This window comes from Malus domestica, chromosome 10, assembly GCF_042453785.1.
Source record: "Malus domestica chromosome 10, GDT2T_hap1".
Lineage (NCBI taxonomy): Eukaryota > Viridiplantae > Streptophyta > Magnoliopsida > Rosales > Rosaceae > Malus > Malus domestica.
Window position 1 is genome coordinate 40,699,385 of NC_091670.1, and position 20,286 is coordinate 40,719,670.

General features: G+C 36.0%; 2 protein-coding genes across 2 annotated transcripts; both read left to right on the top strand.

Moving 5' to 3' along the window:
• The first annotated feature begins 3,484 nt into the window (after positions 1 to 3,484).
• LOC103446481 (vacuolar protein 8) lies at positions 3,485 to 5,820 on the top strand. Its single transcript, XM_008385608.4, has one exon. It carries the CDS (start codon positions 3,890 to 3,892, stop codon positions 5,657 to 5,659), a length of 1,770 nt encoding a protein of 589 aa, XP_008383830.2. The 5' UTR covers positions 3,485 to 3,889; the 3' UTR covers positions 5,660 to 5,820.
• Positions 5,821 to 16,104: 10,284 nt separating this feature from the next.
• On the top strand, positions 16,105 to 19,274 carry LOC114827784 (sugar carrier protein C-like). Its single transcript, XM_029110406.2, has 4 exons — positions 16,105 to 16,580; positions 16,675 to 16,997; positions 17,860 to 18,489; positions 18,686 to 19,274. The coding sequence occupies exons 1-4, from the start codon at positions 16,448 to 16,450 to the stop codon at positions 19,157 to 19,159; spliced, it is 1,560 nt and encodes a 519-aa protein (XP_028966239.1). The 5' UTR covers positions 16,105 to 16,447; the 3' UTR covers positions 19,160 to 19,274.
• Positions 19,275 to 20,286: the final 1,012 nt, after the last annotated feature.

A 20,286-nucleotide genomic window follows, 5' to 3' on the forward strand; every position in this document is an offset into this window, starting at 1 on the left:
GGAATGGCCCAATGGGAATTGGAATGTGGTGTGACATATGGGGTCCCTGGCAGTGTGGCTTAAGTTGTGATGACCATGTGCAGATTCAATTATGCTGAAGGGCCAAAATCTGCCATTGATTATTGCTAATTTTTTGATATATTCAATGGGTAAGCATGGTGGCCTAAGAATTATAGAATGTTCAAAAGACTGGAGAACCAAAAAAAGGGTTTATGCCTATATAATGACCCCCACATAAAACAATTCGATCAAACAAAGAACCATGATTAATTAAAACCAAATAATATTCTTAAACTCTTGTTGCAAATAATCATGGTCAGTATCATGACAAAATAACATAGAATAATCCGTGACTAGTATTGTCATGTACTTAAGGCACCTAACCACATCATGGGTCATTGAATTTTTTTTTTGTTTTCCTCACTTGCCATCTTTCTAGGATTTTAGTACTAGAACGAGTGCATTTTTTCTCACCATCATCAAGTAATGGTGATACTATTAACTTATTTATCATTACTAAATGAGTTTAAATTTCAAAATCACTATCATTTCACGATGATAAATAGGTCTCCTATTTTTCCATGAACAATAATAAACGATAAGTTACCAAAAATCTTATCTCATAATATTAAGGGGTAGTTTGGGAGTGAGGTGCTTAAAAAAAAACATCTATGAAAAAAAGTTGTGAGGGTTTTAGGTGTTTGGTAAACTAAAAAAAAAGGCTTATTTTGGAAGCTGCTGTGAGAATAAGCTGAAATCAAAGGAAAAAGCTGAAGCTGCTATTTGCAACTTTGGAAAACTGCTTTTTTTTCAAAGCACACAGAGCTACAGTGCTCATTTAATGAAAAGATCCACTATCAGACTGCTTTTTTTTTTTTTTTTCCAAAAGCACTTTTACAAAAAAGTTTATCAAACGCTCTGCTGATTTACTTCACAGCCGCTTATTCTCACAGCACAGCTGCTTATTCTAACAGCAATTTTTTTTCAAAGTATAGCAATACCAAACCAGCTCTAAGTTAGGATGCTCAAAACCTTTCTCGATTTGCTTTTGGCACTCTCTTTGAAAAAGCAGCGTTTGGCTTTTTTGTAAGCTCCTCTCGTTATTTTTCAGTGCAAAAGGGTAATATATTGGATTGAATAGAAGCATCCTTCTTTTCAAAGTTTGTATAGGAACTCCACTTCCTGTCTGATCAAAAGGAGACGGCTAGCTCAAGGCATCCAACAAAGGGCTTCACATGGTGGGGTGGCGGATTTGTCATCTCATCCCCATGCTTAGAGTTTTGAACTTTTGAAAGCTACCTGTTTTTTTGCTTTTCACCTAATCAACTGTTTGGAAGATTTATAGTAGAACTGTCAGATTATTACGTAATATTAGTGATATTACAATATGTGAATTTATTTATTAATAATATATTACAGGTATATGTATATAATGACAAATCAGTTAATTTTGTCGTCCATCTATATCATAACAATAAAAGTTAAAATTTAGATATTATGATAATAAAAAATCGTCGTCGTAAGAGAATCTTGTTATTTCAGACGTAGTCTATAAGAACTCGAGTTAAATTTCTCTAAAGTACTAATAGACCGCGTAATTTGTCTCCATTATATACTAGCTAAAAAAAGTTGGTAAAAGCTAAAAGCTAGAAGTTGAAAAGGGTCCGAGCATGGAAATTTCTTAGCAAAACACTTCTACTACTCGTGAATTCACTTTTCTTTTTTCTTTTTTCTTTCCATAACAAAAAGATGAATTTTTGTTGATGCCATATTATGTCAAAGTTTGGACTTTCATAAACCGAGTTCCTTTTTCTTCTTTTTTCTTGAGACAGCGAGTTAATACTACACTTACTTGGTCTTGTGTTTCTTCATGCTAGTTAATGATCGGGTGTAATTTTTTTCTTTTGCAGGATATGAACTATGAAAGGGAAATTTTATGCTACTCTTTAAGAAATGGGTAATGATGCTCTTTGTTGTGTATCTATTTATTAATATTATATTATAGGTGTATGTTATATAGTGACAAATCAGTATGTCGTTCATCCGTATTATAACAATTAAACTAACATATTGTGGCCAGTTCAGGAGTCAACATAGGGCATCAGTTGTCCAATCCTATGTCTCTTTGTATGTGTATTGTGTTGTCTCTATGAACAGTTAGTGTAAACCATGTTGCAACCTCCTCTTCTTACTTCTTCTATGTTTTTTTTAATCATCCATGTCTTTCTTTTCTCTCGTCTTGTCTGCAATTCTATTGTGTGCACCAAATGCTTAATAAAATGCTTGAATTGACAAGCTTTGGCAGTCTTCAACATTACTCTACAGGAAAATGTAGTCACCTTTGACAAGTCTCTACATATTATAGTAGTTGTTGACATATATCGGTATTAGCTTTCAGCAGATGTTAGCAATAATCGACATTTTCCTGTCAGATGTTCAACGAAATGGTCCTATTAAATTTTTTTGGTCGACATCATAACTCTATTAATTGAAAAGCGTAATTTCGCCACTGATTATGACGATATATCGTCACCATAAAAGATTCTTGTTATTTTAGTGGTGGTCTATAAGAACTCGAGTTAAATTTCTCACTAAAGTATTAATATACAGCTTAATTTGTCTCCATTACTAATTAAAAACAGTTGATAGAAAGCCTTAAAGTTAGAAGTTGATGTCGGTCCGAGCCTGGAAATTTCTTAGCATAACACTTCTCCTACTCGTGAACTCAACGCAAACATTCACTTTTCTTTTTTCATTTTTTCTTTCCATAACAAAAAGATGAATTTTTGTTAAAGCATTGATGCCATATCATGTCAAAGTTTTGGACTTCACATTTTGTATTCATTTCCTTTATATATTCTTCTTTGTGTTTGCATATGGTATGCTCATGCTCATTTTCTTCTTTTTTTTTTTATTATCCCGATACAAGTGAGTTGCGAACGTCTGAAACAACCTATAATTCGTTTAATATTGTTCCTGAAAGAATTAAAAGATTTTTTAGCTCACAAAAAAACGCATATACCAACTCTTTACGGTTAAACTATAGGAAGAACATGCTAGGTCCTTGCAGTTCCATGAATCAGCCACAAAATATTCAAAGTTGCTCAAATTATTTGATGATAAAAGAGGAATTTTGGTAATTGAGTGTTGTGAGTGATGATGGTTAATTGGTTACATCTTCAGTACTATTTAAATTCTTCTTCTATAAAGTTTTCTAGAATATATAATTAATAAAATCCTTACATACATAATTAAGCATTGCTTTAAAGTTTTTACCACCAATAGTGGGTGACTAGCCCTAAAAACATATTTAAATTGTGTAGATTATATACAACTAGAATATACTATTTTATACGAGAGATGTTTTAGTGTGTCGAGAATACGATTCAATACAAAATGTAATAGTACAGTTAGTTAAAAATTTGAAACAAAAAATTATAATAATACATACATCGAGCCGTGTTTCCGTCAAAGCGAAAAATTTATCAATTTTATACAAAATACAATGATTACAGAATACAAACATAAAAGTATCACCTCCTATAAATAAGCTCCAACTCCAACAGATTTTTTGATACCCAATAAAATTACAAAATTACCCCTATTGAATCCCCCATTCGTATTCCACTACCACACGCCAGCCCAAAAGGTCAGTCATGTAATTTCGTACTAAAGTCCAATTCAGTGGATCAGCTGCCAAACCAAGGATAAGCATAGAACCAGGAGAAAGACGGGAGAAGTCAGAGCCTCTCTCTCTCTGTTCACGATAAGATGGTCAACTAGATTCCATTCCGTTTCGAATTCCGATCAGAATTGCCGGAATATTCGTACCCATCCATCCAGAATCCGACCCACTTCGCTACTTCCAAATGGGTTGGTTCCAAAACCAATGAGAGCAACTATGGGGAAAGAAAAGAAGCAGGGAGCCAAAGAAACAGAGCAGAGCCAAAACTCGTCGGAATCTTCCTCCGGCGAATCAAGTCTCCGGCGAACTATCGAGTCCATTACATCTCTGATTTCACTGTCTTATTCCATCAAAATATTTGCGGCGAAATGGAAGACGATAAGGACCAAGCTCGAAGATTTGAACTCCGGCCTAGAGGCCGTAGAAAACTGCGAGGCCAGCGAAAACGCAGTTCTCTCAGGCATTGTGTCGGGCGTATGTCAGACGGTCAACGAGTGCCACGAAATCGCGCGTCGCTGCGTCGATCTTTCGTACAGCGGGAAGCTCCTGATGCAGAGCGACTTGGACATTCTCTCAGCAAGACTCGATCTTCACGCAAGAAACCTCTCGGAGGTTTACAACGCCGGCGTTTTGACACGGAGGTTCGCGATTGTCGTTTCGAGGCCCGGAAACGGAGCTTGCAGAGATGACATGAGGTTCTACGTCAGAGACGTGATGACGAGGATGAAGATTGGCAACGCAGAGATGAAACGCCAGGCGTTGCTTAATCTGCACGAGGCTTTGGTGGAAGACGACAAGTATGTTAAAGTCGTCGTTGAGCACAGTGAGATTGTGCATGTATTGGCTAGTTTTCTTGATTTTTCGCATGATGTTCAAATCCAGGAGTTGTCTGCAAAGATTGTTTCTGTGATTTCTGGGTTTGGTTCGTGCAAGGTTGTTCTGATCGGAGCCGGGATTATCGCGCCGTTGATTCAGGTTTTGGAGTGTGGGAGTGTGGTTGGGAAAGAAGAAGCTGCAAAGAGCTTGCAGAGATTAACGGAAAATTCGGATAATGGGTGGTCTATTTCAGCTCACGGCGGAGTCACAGCTCTGCTTAAGTTATGTTCCGGCGGCGATGGCAGCGAGATCAGAGCAGAGTTGGTCGGTCCTGCTTGCGGGGCACTCAAAAATCTCGTTGGCATTGAAGAAATCAAGAGATTCATGGTCGAAGAAGGTGTTATTTCGACGTTTATCGGGCTCACAAGGTCGAAAGATGAAGTCTTGCAGGTCAATTCGATTGAGTTTCTGCAAAACATTGCTTCTGGGGATGAGGCAATTCGGGTTATGGTGGCGAAAGAGGGCGGAATTCAAGCGTTGGTTCGCGTTTTGGCTACCCGATCGGCGGCTTGTTCTTGTAAAGTGAGGGAGACAGCATTGAGGGCAATTGAGAATTTGTGTTTTCGCAATGCGAATTCGATTAGTCTTCTGATCAAGTACGGTTTTGTTGATCAGCTCATGTTCTTTCTCCAAAATGGGGAGGTTTCGATTCAAGAACTGGCGCTAAAAGTGTCGATTAGAATGTGTGGGAAATCAGAGGAGGCCAAGAAGGCAATGGGGGATGCAAACTTCATGACGGAGCTGGTTAAGTTTCTTGATTCCAAGTCGTTTGAGGTTCGAGAAATGGCGGCTGAAGCGCTGTCGAACATGGTCACAGTCCCGAAAAACAGAAAACGATTCGTGCAGGATGATCGCAACATGTGCCTCCTCTTGCAGCGGTTCGATCCGAAGCAAGTGAATTCGGGCAACAAAAAGCTCTTGTTCTCCATTTTGATGTCGCTGACGAGCTGCAATAGCGGGAGGAGGAAGATTGCGCATTCGGGTTACATGAAAAACATCGAAAAACTAGCAGAAGATGAAGTTTCAGATGCCAAGAAGCTTGTGAAGAAGCTATCCACAAACAGATTTCGTAGCATGTTGAGTGGAATCTGGCATTAACTCATGAATCAAGTGTAGGGTTTCTGTCTTTATAATTTGTTTTGATTTAATTTTTGTAAAACTTGTATATCTGCATAAAAAGGGTTTTCCAAGTTTTTACTGGTTTGTCAAGCTCAAGTTGGAACTCCAAATTTCATCTTAATTAGATCCACTTTCACGAATCACAACATCTTCTTGTCAAGATTGTATGCATAACTAGAGCTCAGCCAGAGCCGATACTACTTTTTGATACGAGCGATATTCTAATCTAATGTAAACTAAGGGGAATAAAGATTTGACTCTACCCTAACCAACTCAACCACGTCCAACTTTGCTACGATAATATGTTTGTTTAAGACACTCAGGCATTGTGTTGCATGTAGTAGCAGTATTGTGGTAGAGAATGAATGATAGAAGAGAATGCAATTGCAATTAATTTAAGTGGGATTGTGTATTATTAGGAAGGAGCACATGGGAAAGCCATGAACTCCCAAAGGGGCATGTGAGGAGTAGAGGCAAGCCATGGTCTACTTCATTTACCCTCTGTGACTGGACACAAAGGACAGCGATAGATGAAGTTTCCTGCTGTATTTGCTTGTCCTATGTATGTTATTGTCTCTTCTGCAAATTTCTCGTCATGGACGTGCGTTTTTTAAACGGGACGTCTGTTTAACCGTAATTCTACCCAGTTTTGATCTCATTTATTGACGTAGTTGATTGTTTTAGGATGTAGAGTCGCCATTCAAAGTTTAAACTTTTGAATTCTAGCTTTAGAATCTTTAAGCCTTAGATTTTAGGTTTAAAGCTTTAGATTTTAAGAACTTGAAGCTTTAATTAAAAAGCGATTCTATTTCTTGACTAATCAACCCAGCCAATAAATGAAATCAAAATGGAATAGAGTTAATCGTAATGTTAGGAAGACTAAATATGTAGACTAAATTTTATAAACTAAATGATGTGAAAGTTGATGATTGGATTATTACTTAAGTGTTCATTAACGTGTTTATTTCTTATTGATGACATATCATTTGATCTACGAATTTAATCTACAAATTTAGTCTATTTAACATTACTCTTTCCCAAAGCGTCTGTCCTTAAAGTGATTTATAACGTCTGTCCTTAAATGATGTGGAAGTTGATGATTGAATTATTACTTAAGTGTTGATTAACGTGTTTTTTTTATTGGTGACATATCATTTGATTTGCAAATTTAATCTACAAATTTAATATATCTAACATTACTCTTTCCCGAAGCGTCTGACCTTAAAGTGATTTATAGAGTTTTGGTGGGGAAAAATGTTAATAATTTGTAAGACATAAAGAGGGTTGTGTATTAGGAAATAAGGCAGTAGGGTACATGGACCTGGACAACTAGTAATCCAACTTGATGATGAGGACATGTGGACCATCTAAGTTTCTTCTTGCTCTTGATTTTATGGAAATCATATTTTTGTCGATGAGATGAAATTCGATTTTGTAGTTTCAATCTTCCTTTCTTGATGCTTTATTTCGATATGGTGTAGTTAATTATGTAGAGTGTAATAAATTCCTGATATTTAGGTGTTGTAATCGTTGGTCCTTCATTTGTTTTTAGCGTGAAAGTGCTTTATCGTTAAGTTAATTGACAGCATTCAATTCATACAATTAAAATGTCGTATTTGAATTTTTTCTTGGCCAATATCGCTTGCATTAGAATATATTTATATCAAATGCACGTAAGCGGAGCCATGAAGGTACCAGGATGGTCCCAGGCCCATCTTGAATATTTTTGCAAGTAGAAAATTTTAATATTATACTTATCAAAAGAGTGTTTCGTATTAAGACTTTTGAATCTCTTCTAGACTAAAACTCTCTACAACTGCATGCAAAGCTCACCATGGTAATGTCTTTTTCCGTCGTAAATAATAAAAGCAAACAAAGATTGATGTGGACGAGCCCAGAGTGAAAACACACAAGTCGTAAGCCCAATGCCCAAAGTTGAAAATGGATGATTGAATCTAATGGCCCTTTTTCCGAGGAAGAATATATGGCGATTAAAGTAATATCTTGCTTTGGAGAAGACGACCCGAGTTTTATATGAAAGAAATGTGGAAACGTAAGATGGTAGTCATGTTTAGGACTCGTTTGAGATTGTTTCGGTAATGATTAAAAATTCTTTTTAACTATTTAAATTGTATTGTTTAAAAAAAAAAAAAAACTATTTATGTTATAGTTTTTTATTACGTTTAAAACAATTTTGAAAGTACGTTTTGTAGTAGGAATGACTTCTACATCATTATGTTACAATTTGTAATTACACTTAAATCCTACAAAAAATTCGTTGCGCATATGATAATTTTGACAATATATATTCATCGGAAACTAATATACAAAATATCTACTGACGCCGAATATTGTAATAATAGAATTCAGATTCTTTCAGGATCTCTGTGTCTGGAGTTGATGAATCAAAGAATCTGAACCACTCAATCTAAATCATACGGGTCTCATTCGCCTATCCCATTGACCCACCTCACACAAAACCAAACCCTTGAACGACTCGGATCTTTTTCTCTCGCTATCTCTCGAATGACCTCGAATTCTCTGATGCGTCGGCTCCAAACCGAGAGATGCAAAGAGGATCTGAATTCGTAATAACATTAAAGCTTAACTTGCTGGTCCTGCAAATTTTTGTGGGTAACAGATCGTCTAGTATCAGTCTAATGATGACGCATATGTGTATATGATGTCTTAATTATAACATACTTTGAGCAGAGACCCACCAATAACCCACATACCATGTGAAAATGCGAGTATCAAGAAGAGGCCTAGGTCCTTTTCTGTCGACTAGTTGGTGCCTGATTATTCATCATATCATATCATATCATATATAATAAAAATCTTCCTGACAATTATGATTTGTTTTTGGAGTCCTCTGGAATTAGCATTGTCTGCTCTATCTATGTCTTTCTATCTCTATATACAATTAAACATTATAAAAATTTGTGTTTAAATCATGTCTTAGTAATTCCCTTGACTTAATTAAATCATGGGGTTTCCATCCCTGCAACAAAATTATCCTACAATTGTTCTTGGAAAAGGGGAAGTAGGATTACTTATGTTATCCAGTTCTGATTCTAATCACGTTATTAACCTCAACTGATTTGGTCTTAATTATATGCTATCTTAATAGTAAGTCTACTTGCTACTTGCTACTTGCCTATGGTGTCTTCGAACAAAAAGGAAGTTAAAAAAAAAACAAATTAAGTGGCTATGGGTGCAACTAATTTTCATTTCTTGTGCTGGCTGTGTTGATAGGTCCATCTTGTAGTCAAATGGCATGGAGGAGACTGCATACTAGTTAGGGTCTGGACTTCAAATCTTCGATCAATAAATGTTCACAACTTCATCCATGCATGCATGCTTTCAACTTTCAAGGACTCCTTGTGTGGCATATTTTGTAATGACATTGTTAGTTTTCTGGTCATACCGTTACGTGATTTTACTGTCTATAATTTATAAGATAAAAGACATAATTAATATAAAATAATTTTACGTTATATATGAGTGAATTAGTAATACATATAATGGTGTGGCAATCACACTGAAAAAAATATTATCATGCATGACTCCATATGATTACAGGAATCAATATATAATCTGTCTATTTATATGATAATACACATAACGAGCATTGGAGCATAAATTAATGGCACCAATATGCACGTTCTTCTGTTTTATTATATGAACAAGTTGGTTACTTTACAAGATTAATGCTAGTTAGACTAATTTTATAAACCAAATTCGTAAATCATGTGATATATCATCAAATAGAAAATAAACACGTTAATCAATACTTTAGTAATAATGCAATCATTAACAACCACGTAATATGATTAACAAAATATAATTTAACTAGATAGTCTCCCTAGTATTACCCTACAAACAAATCATATATATATATATATATATATATATGTATGTATGTATGTATATGTGTATATATATATATATATATATATATAGTTAGTTAGCTGTGATAATTACTAGTAAATAAAATACAAAGGATACAGCTACTGGCATAGGATTGTAGTATGAATCTTATATTATTTAAATCACAAATTGTATTTTAGTCACAGATAATTAGGATAATAATCAGTGTATCTAGCTGCAGTTTTTTAAGAAACTGATGAGAGAGAGAGAGAGAGAGGAATACGTATTGCTGTGTACACAATAATATTAATTCACATAAAAATTAAATGGCAACTTGTAAACCTTAGGCTTCACGTACGTACCCCTTCAGGTATTAAAAGATAAAAATCATATTTGATATATATGTGGCGAAAAGTTAATATGAATATGGTTGCCAGTCTCACAATATCATATATGGGTGTATTTTTGCTCATCGCTCTCAAGTGTGGTAATGCTCTCCTATTTATTTATTGATAGATGAATTTAAATTTTGAGATTTGTGTCTATTCAATATACAGATCTTGAAATTTAAATATATATACAGTCGATGTACATATAATTAGGAAAAAAGTCTTCAAAATCAACAAGAAAAAAATTGTTAGTTGAGAACGAACGTTTAAGCTAACGTTTGTTTGTTTTTTTTTTAAGTTTTAATTAATATATATTAATTTAGGAGCATAGTCTTCAAAATCTTCAATAATTAAAATTGTTAATTTAATTATGAACAATTTAAGCTAATATTGGTCAACGATTTTAGAACAAACCAGCTAGCTAGGTAGCTTGGCCATCTCATCTCCTTGTCATGCCCTCAAACTTTTCGTCCGTTGGGTCCATGTTCTACGTCCTAGGATCAGCCATACTTTCAGCTTACCAAGTTAAAACTGTATAACAAAATAAACTGAAACTAAATAAATAAATCTGTCGACGGTCCACGAAGTCTCAATATATCTCATGCTATGTTGGTTGACTTTAAATATAATTTGTTCCATGGTTTTTTTTTCGTCTGGTATTTCTGGAAGTTGACTTCAAAGCACTCCACTCCATATTTCTCTGCCTTATCTTGTTTATAAAAAGATAGGGAAAATTGCATGCACATTGGGAGAGAAGAAAAGAGATAAATGCAGGGACAATTGGACGTGGGGAGTTTAGGCTTATCCAGGTCAGTATGTTGACTTGTTATATGCACTATTGTAAGTTAAGGCTTGACAAACGAGTTGTGTTAGTTGTGGTTGTGTCGTTTTTGTATCACATTCATTATTTTAATAGATCGTGTCGTGTTAAACTCATTATCTTATATGATCCTTAACGAGTGACCCGATAATGATCTGCTTCGTTAAACAAGTGACCCGATAATGATCCGATTCATTAAACGAGTGACCCACTAACAACCCGACTCGTTAACACATCGACTCGAAACTTGTTATTTTTGTATCATTTCGAATCGAGTTAATGAGTCGTGAAAAAAATTTTCAATTCTACTATAAGTGCAAATGGAAATGTAAGCTAGCCTACAATGTATGAGATATACTTAACAAATTAATTCTTATACCCAAATTGTCAAATGTTTTTTATATTTAATCTGTTAATATTCATCTTTATCCAAATTAAATAGTCAATCACCTTCGGTTGGAGAACATGAAGCAGATTCACCGAATCACTCATCAATTATAGTAACCGCATCTTATCCATACATTACTTCTTTTTATGGAACCATCGTATCCATACATTACTTCTTTCTATCTAAATCCATATTATTTTTCTCAAGAATGTTATACGCATTTTGTTTTTGTTTTTGTTTTGCTTAATTTTTATTATTTATTTTGAATGAATTTGTAGTTTTATTTGATTGACCTAATGGGATCAAGATTTACAAAAGTAAATAATTAACAAAATCTTAACTTATATGAGATGGAAGAAATAAGGCCATCTCCGACCGAATGAGGGTCAAAGGGTTCCCTTTAGCTTTATAGTCATGCAAGAAATTATATTTTAATGAACAATGCTAGGCCATATTTTATACTATCTCCAACCGAAGGGACCATAGGCCAAATATAGCCATTTGACAAAAAATCATCTCCAACTGAGAGGGTCGAATGGTCATAGGCCAAACATAATTTATTATTTGAATTAAATTAATATGGTTAATTTAATTAAACTACCATATTAAAATAAGGTTTTTGGACATATCTTGAGTGACACTTGTCGCCAAATGAATAAGCCTCTGGATTTCTTATCTTTATATAATCTCAATAATTTTTTGGATAGGATTTCAAGTAACGCATGTCGCTAAAGTGAGTAACTCTCCAGATTTCTTATCTTTATGTAATCTTAATAATTTTTCGAATTGGATTTCGAATGCCACGTGTCAAGATGTAATTGGTTGTGCAAATTTTAGATAGGATTCTTATCTATGTGACACTTCTTATCTTTAGCTTTCAATGTTGTAGGAATGGTGTAGGTATTTACAGGGAAAAAAAGGAATTTTTTTTTTTTAAATTCGTGCAAAAAAAATTTCAAATTTCAACGGTAACCTGACATTAGCTACCCGTTGCTAGTTGGCGTCATGCTGACGCCAGGTGGCCATTGGCATTCAAATGAGCTAAGCTAGAGGGCTGGCAAAATGCCAAGCTTGACATTCTGGCGCTGGAGGGCTGGTTGGAAATGGCCAGCCCGCTGGCCTGATTTAGGGGTTTAGGCCCAGTGGGGCTCACAAGCCCTTTGGCCTAGCCCTCGGTTGGAGATGATTTTTGTGTCATTCCAAGCTATTTTTAGCCCTATAACCCTTTGGCCGGGTCGGTTGAAGATGGCCTAAGGGTTAGAGTGTGTAAATAACGACTACAAATTTGCCGATAATCTTTTTAGTTAAATAGGACAACGACATTGTTTTGGACGTATATGACACTATCTTGGACATATACATTAGACCAGCAACAAAAATTAAGCATCATATTCTATGCTAAAATACCTTTGTTATCAAATTATATATTCTGATCATGCTAAAACATTTGGTAAAAGAAAAGGGAAGAGAGCTTTACCGAAAAAAGAAAAAGAAAAAAAGAAAAGGGTAGAGAGAATAAAGATTAGAAAATTGCTTAAAATGAAAGAGACATTTAGACAAAGTAACAATCTAGTGGGGCCCTAATGCCGGCCGTTGATATGGGAGATTTTTTAACGAATCTGAAACACGGGACGTAACACAAGGGGCCATATGCTATTCTACAAGTGCAGATATATATATTTTTTTTGTTTAAGTATAATTCCACTCGTATAATGATATATGATATGTATACTTGTTTTTCGGGTTCTAAAAAATATATGAAATCTAATTAATTAAATAATTTATGATTAATCTACTTATTCTGTGGAGGTGAGTCATAAGCTAATGATATGATTATGTGAAGCTGTTTCTTAATCTCACATAAAAGTTATAAACCCTAATTCTCTCTCATTGTCTTTGTTAAAAGTGACCACAATATATACAGAGAGCGAGCAGTTCGTCGGCTCTACTCGTACCAAACGGCAAACGATCACTGTGTAACATTTCTTGCACGTGTGAACAGAGTCATGACCCGTGGCACGTGTGAATCATCACAGCTTTGAGAAGCTTCTGCTTAATTTGGAGAGAGCAGAATGCAGCGAAGGTGATGGGGAGATGACCAGACGGCCAAACTTCCAAGTTTTCAACTGCGGTGGGTTCCCGTCGGTTGCTTGACGTTGTTTTTGTACTGGTCAAAGTCAAGCCTGCCTTATTTGAAAAATGAAACCCTAAAAGTGTTTTTCTTCTTAATTTTCTTTTTTTCGTGTGAGTTGGAAACTTCAGAACGGCACAAAAACTAAGCACAAGTGGTACACTTGCAAGTTCACCTCTTGGTGTATATATCCTCTTGTGTTTGAGTTTGTTGTACTCATTAGGTGCGTTGGAGATACAAACAGCTACATTTCCGATTATAAGGCATATCTTGTCATTGTTTAATTCCTTCTAGGTAATAGGTATTAGGACGTATATGTAGTGGGGGAAGATATTAATAAACTGGAGGATGCCTTGGCGGCCCCTCTTGTGTGTAAGTAGTGGAGAAAATATTCATAAACTTGAGGATGATTTGGCAGCCCCTCTTATCTCGTAACTGTTTTAGAACAGATAGAGTATAACCATAAAACTAAGATCAAATCTTGGACTTTAAGCTTCCCCCACCAGCCCCCAAAAAAATTGATAAAATCTCTCTCTGCCTCAAAGTTTGAAAATTGAAGCAATGGTCTCTGAATTTTGGCTCAATTGAAATTTTGGTGCATGAACTAAAAATTCGTGAGTATTGGTCCCTTAACTTGTTATATTGTGGAGAAATGATCATTTTATTGACTAACTCTGTTAGAATTGCTATCCAAAATCAAGGGTTTAAAGGGGCAAAAAATAGATAGAAGTTCTAACGGAGTTAACTGCAATAACCATTGCTCCACATTATAACAAATTCATAGATAAATACTAACGAATTTTTAGTTCAGGAACCAAAGCTTCATTTCAGCTAAAGTTAAGGAAATTGCTCTAACTATCTCTTTTTCATCACTAACGTGGTGGTTTGGTTAAATCAAGTTAGGGTTTATAGGTCTGTCCATGATGTGTTTCGACTTTGGACCGAACAAATCTTACCGAAAAAAAAAAATTATATGAACTGAAAGCATCTCACTCAAAGAGATTAGGGCCCAGCGAATGAGTAAAAGAGATTATTCAATTTTCTTTTCCCTTTTATTTTTAGTCCCTTTTGCTTTATTTGAATTCCTTGCAAATTGCAATTGCAGCATCAAGGACTTTTAAAATTTTAATTTTACAAATTGCCTACTTAAATTGAGTGAATTATATCAAATTGCATTTCACTGAAATCTCGTGTTTAATACTAGAAGATAATACGAGGTCATCTCATTAACCTAGAATGTACTAGCAAAGCTAGCTAGTACATTCTTAACCTAGAATTAGTTTCTACAGTTGTTGGAAAACACGTATCAAAACACATTGAATCCATTACGGAAGTTTTGGTCTTAATTAAACTAAGTTAATTCTTTGGATATCTTAAAACTCTCACCTATCTCACTTCCTCATCGAGCATAATTAAACGAGTGTTTCAAATTTGACCTTATACTTGTCATTTACTATTGAATCTATTTGCGTTCGTTACTATATCAGTATCTCAAACTAATTATATTCGCTAACATTCGCATCTGACATAATTAGATTAGAATATTATCACCATTCGTCGTTGACATCGCGTTGCATGAAATTACGATCTTAACCACCAAAAAGAGTTATTGAAGACGGCAGGCTTGGTTAGCTTATTAAGAAGTTCAAAGTAACAATTCACCAAAAGCGATAAGTTCAGAGTCTTCGGAATACGATTTGCATGAAAAAGAAACGTGAGTCCACAGCAGTTTTCAGACTTCGATGTAGGTTCCGGGACTTGAGGAACAGACAACCGACCACACACTCTTTCGTCCTTGCCTGCCGTAACGTAAACTGACCTAACGTCGTCATCAATCTTAGACTAAATCCCAAATATAACCCATCCATATACTACGCCCCTGTATTTGGAAGTCGTATTATTCTCGTGTATTTGTCCTTGGCATCACAGTCGACGGCCGGGACTGCTTTTTCTGGTTTTCTGTAATTGTAAAGGCCTTGTAAGTCACGTATTTTCTAACTTTAATACAATCCCATGGTTAATGAGTATACCGTCGACGACGTACCATACAGATGCCACTAACGTACTAATTAATCCAATCCAATCCAATCCGAAGTTTGTACCAAGTATCCAAACATTATCCACAATAAGCCAACCGCGCAAATTGTGGTTGTAGGAAGAAAAAGAAACAAGGGAAAGAAAGAAAAGTTGTGACAGCTCAACAAAAATTAACATCTTAATCCAATATTTTTGCTGAGTAATACCTGACGTGTAAATTGACGAAATTGTAACGGTATCACCGACCCTTATCCGCAAAGCAATTACTATTTTCTGGTTAAGTAAAGTTTGCTGCCAAACAAGGTAAAAAATCAGTAAATGGTGAAGTCTCATGTTTGGATGCCCTTGCCTGTGCTTAGGGAAAACTTGGGCAAATTATTAAACTTGATTGTGATTTGTGAGCCCCTAAATCTTTTTATCTGTTTCAATATACCCTTATCAGTAAAACTTTCACAATTTATGTTAGTTTTCCCTCTTGGATAGACGAAAACAAACGTTAAATCTGACAAAAACAGTTAGACATATTTGGTCTAGAGCAATTGATAGGTTTCAAAAGTTTACAAGCACCACGAAGTGATCCAGTGGTTGTGGACGAATTTCAGACTCGTATTTCACATGACACATCCTCACTTGGATTCCTGGCTTTGATGAATCACACGATGGTGGTCAAGGAATGCTGAAATGGCTCAATGAGTCTTCTTGACCTCCGAAAGATTAAAATGCCGAGACAAAGTCACTAGCTTATTTTTTTTTAAGAAACAAATCCGTTTCAATATGAACCTTACATTTATGGTAGCATGCTTAACTTGTTTACATGTTACTCCAAATACTATCCAATCTTATCTACAAAAAATTAATTAAGTAGCGTGTATGAAAATTATATTTGATTGCCAATTGAAAAAAACAAAGATACTATTTTTGTTTATTATTTTGACAGCTCAGTACTTCTCTGTAAATTAAGATATTGAATAACACTTTTCTCTATATATACACCTGCTCCTGCTTGCCCAAAAGTTCTCATCTTGTTCCTCTTTGGCCTATTTCCTCACTCTCACTCTCTCTCTAAAACCCTTTTGCCTACTCTCTCTCTGATCAAACCTCTTAGCATTTGAACCTCCCAGAAACCCCAACAATGCCTGCTGTTGGTATCGCCACCGGCGGGAACGGCAAGGCCTATGCCGGAAATCTCACTCCTTACGTTCTTGTCACATGTATCGTTGCAGCCATGGGTGGTCTGATTTTCGGCTACGATATCGGAATTTCTGGTACTTAAAACTTCCCGATCACAATTTTAGTTACAGTTTCCGAAAGTTTCTTCTTTTTTTAAATGATGTTTATGTAATTTTCATTTATGATCAGGTGGTGTAACGTCCATGGATTCGTTCCTGAAGAAGTTCTTTCTGTCTGTGTACCACAAGAAGGAGAAAGACAAGACGAACAACCAGTACTGTCAGTATGATAGTCAAACGTTGACCATGTTCACATCGTCGCTGTACTTGGCTGCCCTCATATCCTCGATCGTGGCCGCCACCGTGACGAGAAAATTCGGCCGGAAACTGTCCATGTTGTTCGGCGGTCTGCTGTTTTGCTCCGGTGCTATCATCAATGCCGCTGCCAAAGCTGTCTGGATGTTGATTCTCGGCCGTATGTTGCTCGGTTTCGGCATCGGATTCTCCAATCAGGTAGACTACTGCTTCATAGTTTTGATTCGGGGTGGGCGGAAATCATTTTCCCTTTTTAATAATCGAGTCGAGAGATTTTGATATTTTACATGGTGTTTGATTTTTGTTTATTGCATGTTGTCCGTTAAGAACAAGGAACGTGCTGTCTGAAAACAAACAAAAACAAATGCCTAATGAGATTCTATTCTTCTTTTTGTTTCCAACAGTGATTTCCGCACTTCTTTTATTTATTTAAAAGATGTAAATAAGAAAACGGAAATCACAGTGTTTTGCTTATGATTAGAATTAGATCTTATTTTCCTTCAGATCTGAATTGAAATTACTTGGAATATGAAAAAATGGGGTTTCTAATATAGAACTGTTTCTGAATCAAAATTGGTTTCTAATACACTGTTTGGTTGCTGAGAAAATGTAGGGGAGAAAGTTTGCTAATTGTTTTTCCGTTTTCTTAGCCTAGCCATCAAACAAGGGGTGTGTCATGTGCGAAGAATTTGAATAGAAAATTTAAAAAATTGCAATCAGATAGCGGTTTTTGACTAAATTTAATACAAATTGTCATTTTCTCGGCTTCCTAATATAAAAAGAATTCATAAAGATATTTACTTCCAAAGTTCCAAGCAACATGACAACTTGTCAAACCCATGTGTGGCCCTAGACCATGACCGTTTTGTTCACTTTAATCAAAATGGTTGCGAAAATTGATTACCACTATTCAAATGCAAATCTTGCAGACGGGTATTAGGTCAATTAACCAGATTAATCAAATTTTCTTTTATGTACTCGAGTTCGAATCACTCTCCTTGTAAATTAGACTAATTAGTTTTTATGTTTCTTTTGTTTACCCTTTCTTTTGTGATTACAGTCAGTGCCACTCTACCTCTCTGAGATGGCACCCTACAAATTCAGGGGAGCTCTCAACATTGGCTTCCAGCTATCAATCACAATTGGTATCCTTGTGGCCAATGTGCTGAACTACTTCTTTGCCAAGATCAAGGGTGGCTGGGGATGGAGATTGAGCTTGGGCGGCGCGATGGTGCCCGCCCTTATCATCACAATCGGCTCACTTGTCCTGCCAGACACTCCCAACTCCATGATTGAGCGCGGCCAGCACGACGAAGCCAAGGCCAAGCTTCAGCGCATTCGCGGCGTTGATGATGTTAGCGAGGAATTCAGTGACCTAGTTGCCGCCAGTGATGCCGCGAACCAAATTGAGGACCCGTGGAGAAACTTGTTGAGGAGGAAGTACAGACCTCACCTCTGCATGGCAATACTCATTCCTTTCTTTCAGCAGCTCACCGGCATTAATGTGATCATGTTCTACGCGCCGGTTTTGTTCAACACGATCGGGTTTGGATCTGATGCCTCGCTCATGTCAGCTGTGATCACCGGCAGTGTTAATGTTCTTGCAACTATGGTCTCAATCTACGGTGTTGACAAGTGGGGAAGAAGGTTCCTTTTCCTTGAGGGTGGAGCTCAAATGTTAATTTGCCAGGTAAAGAACCAACTGACAATATATGTCATCGACTAATATATATCGATATCATTGTTGTCAACAAAATATATTGACATGTTACTGCTACGTTTTTTATAAAATTGATACAATATAAGTCCCTTATGGACGTCCTGCGCAGAGAATTTTTTGATGATTTAGTCAATTGAGTTTCATTGTGTGTTTGTTTTAATTTCAGGCAGTTGTGGCAACATGCATTGGTGCAAAGTTTGGAGTAAATGGGACCCCTGGAGAATTGCCAAAGTGGTATGCAATTGTGGTGGTGTTGTTCATCTGCACATATGTTGCAGGATTCGCATGGTCATGGGGTCCCCTCGGATGGCTAGTCCCGAGTGAAATCTTCCCGTTGGAAATCCGATCAGCCGCACAGAGCGTCAACGTTTCAGTCAACATGATCTTCACCTTCATTGTGGCTCAAATCTTCCTGACAATGCTCTGCCACTTGAAGTTTGGGCTCTTCATTTTCTTTGCGTTCTTTGTGTTTGTGATGTCAATCTTCGTTTACTACTTCTTGCCTGAGACGAAGGGGATTCCGATCGAAGAAATGGGCCAAGTGTGGAGGTCACATTGGTACTGGAAGAGATTCGTGAGTGCTGAAGAGGGAGGAGGTTATGAGATGCAGAAGGCAGCTCAAACTGTCAAAAATGTGTAATTCGGGTGATGGGCAAATATACGCCTCATTAACTTTTATTTTTATTTTTGTAGCAGTGAATATTATTGTTCCCATCGGCAAGGGTGATATAAAATTATTGTGCATTTATGTCCAATTTAGTTTTGCTATAAGGTTTTTTTACTGATATTTTACTCTAATTTAGAGTATGAAAAATAATATTCGAATTTAAATATAGAAAACAAACACATTGCTATAACTAACGTAGTCCGCTTGTGTTTGCATCTTATTGGGTGGTGATTTCTGCACTATAAGCCAACGGCCAATGCCAAGCTGAAGGATTCGGATATTCGGACCATTCATTTTAAATCTCTAGTTATCATTAGTTTATTCCACTAGCTCACCTACACAACCAAACGTCTGAATCTCTCTTTCTTTTTCTTCAATGGTCTGGATCTTTGGGTCCTTAAAATCTAGACGCAGAGATCCAAAGAGGATGTAGACTAAAAGAAAACAGCAATTCATACTTGAATAAATAATAACAAAAGGAGGCAAAAATAATGACTTGCAAAAGGCAACCACATAATTAAAAAAGAGAAAAGGAATTCAATTTGTGAGGGAAGGAGTATCCATGAAGTCAGGAGCAGAAAGTTGAAATTCAATTTCTTGATGAGCACCAATTATTGGTGGATCCACTTAATCAAAAGAGATTCGTATTTGGGTCTTACAAGGGCAAGAGACATCTTGATTAGGACCATCTATTTTCCATTTTATTTTTGGATTGGTAATTAGGACCATGTTGAGTGAGATTTTATTTCCTTAGCATTATTTTTCGTTTGAAAATTTGGTATCTTTAGTATTATTTGTACTTTATTTATATATTGGTCAGGATCTAAGCTAGCTTATACAATGAATTAATCGTAATCAAGTATTGAACTAGTTGCTTATAAACTTTACATAGGATTTCGCACTTACAAGTCAAAACTTAAAGTTGTAAAAATTCAAGTAATAAGGAGTTTTGTCCGTTTAATATAGTAGTTGCACATAGTACTCTATCTAAATTAATGAAAACATACAAGTGTTAGATATAAATTCGAATTGGGGTGTGATATCCACACACCCCTTTTTACTTCTCTCACACCCTTTTAATTTTCGGCCGTCGGATCAGA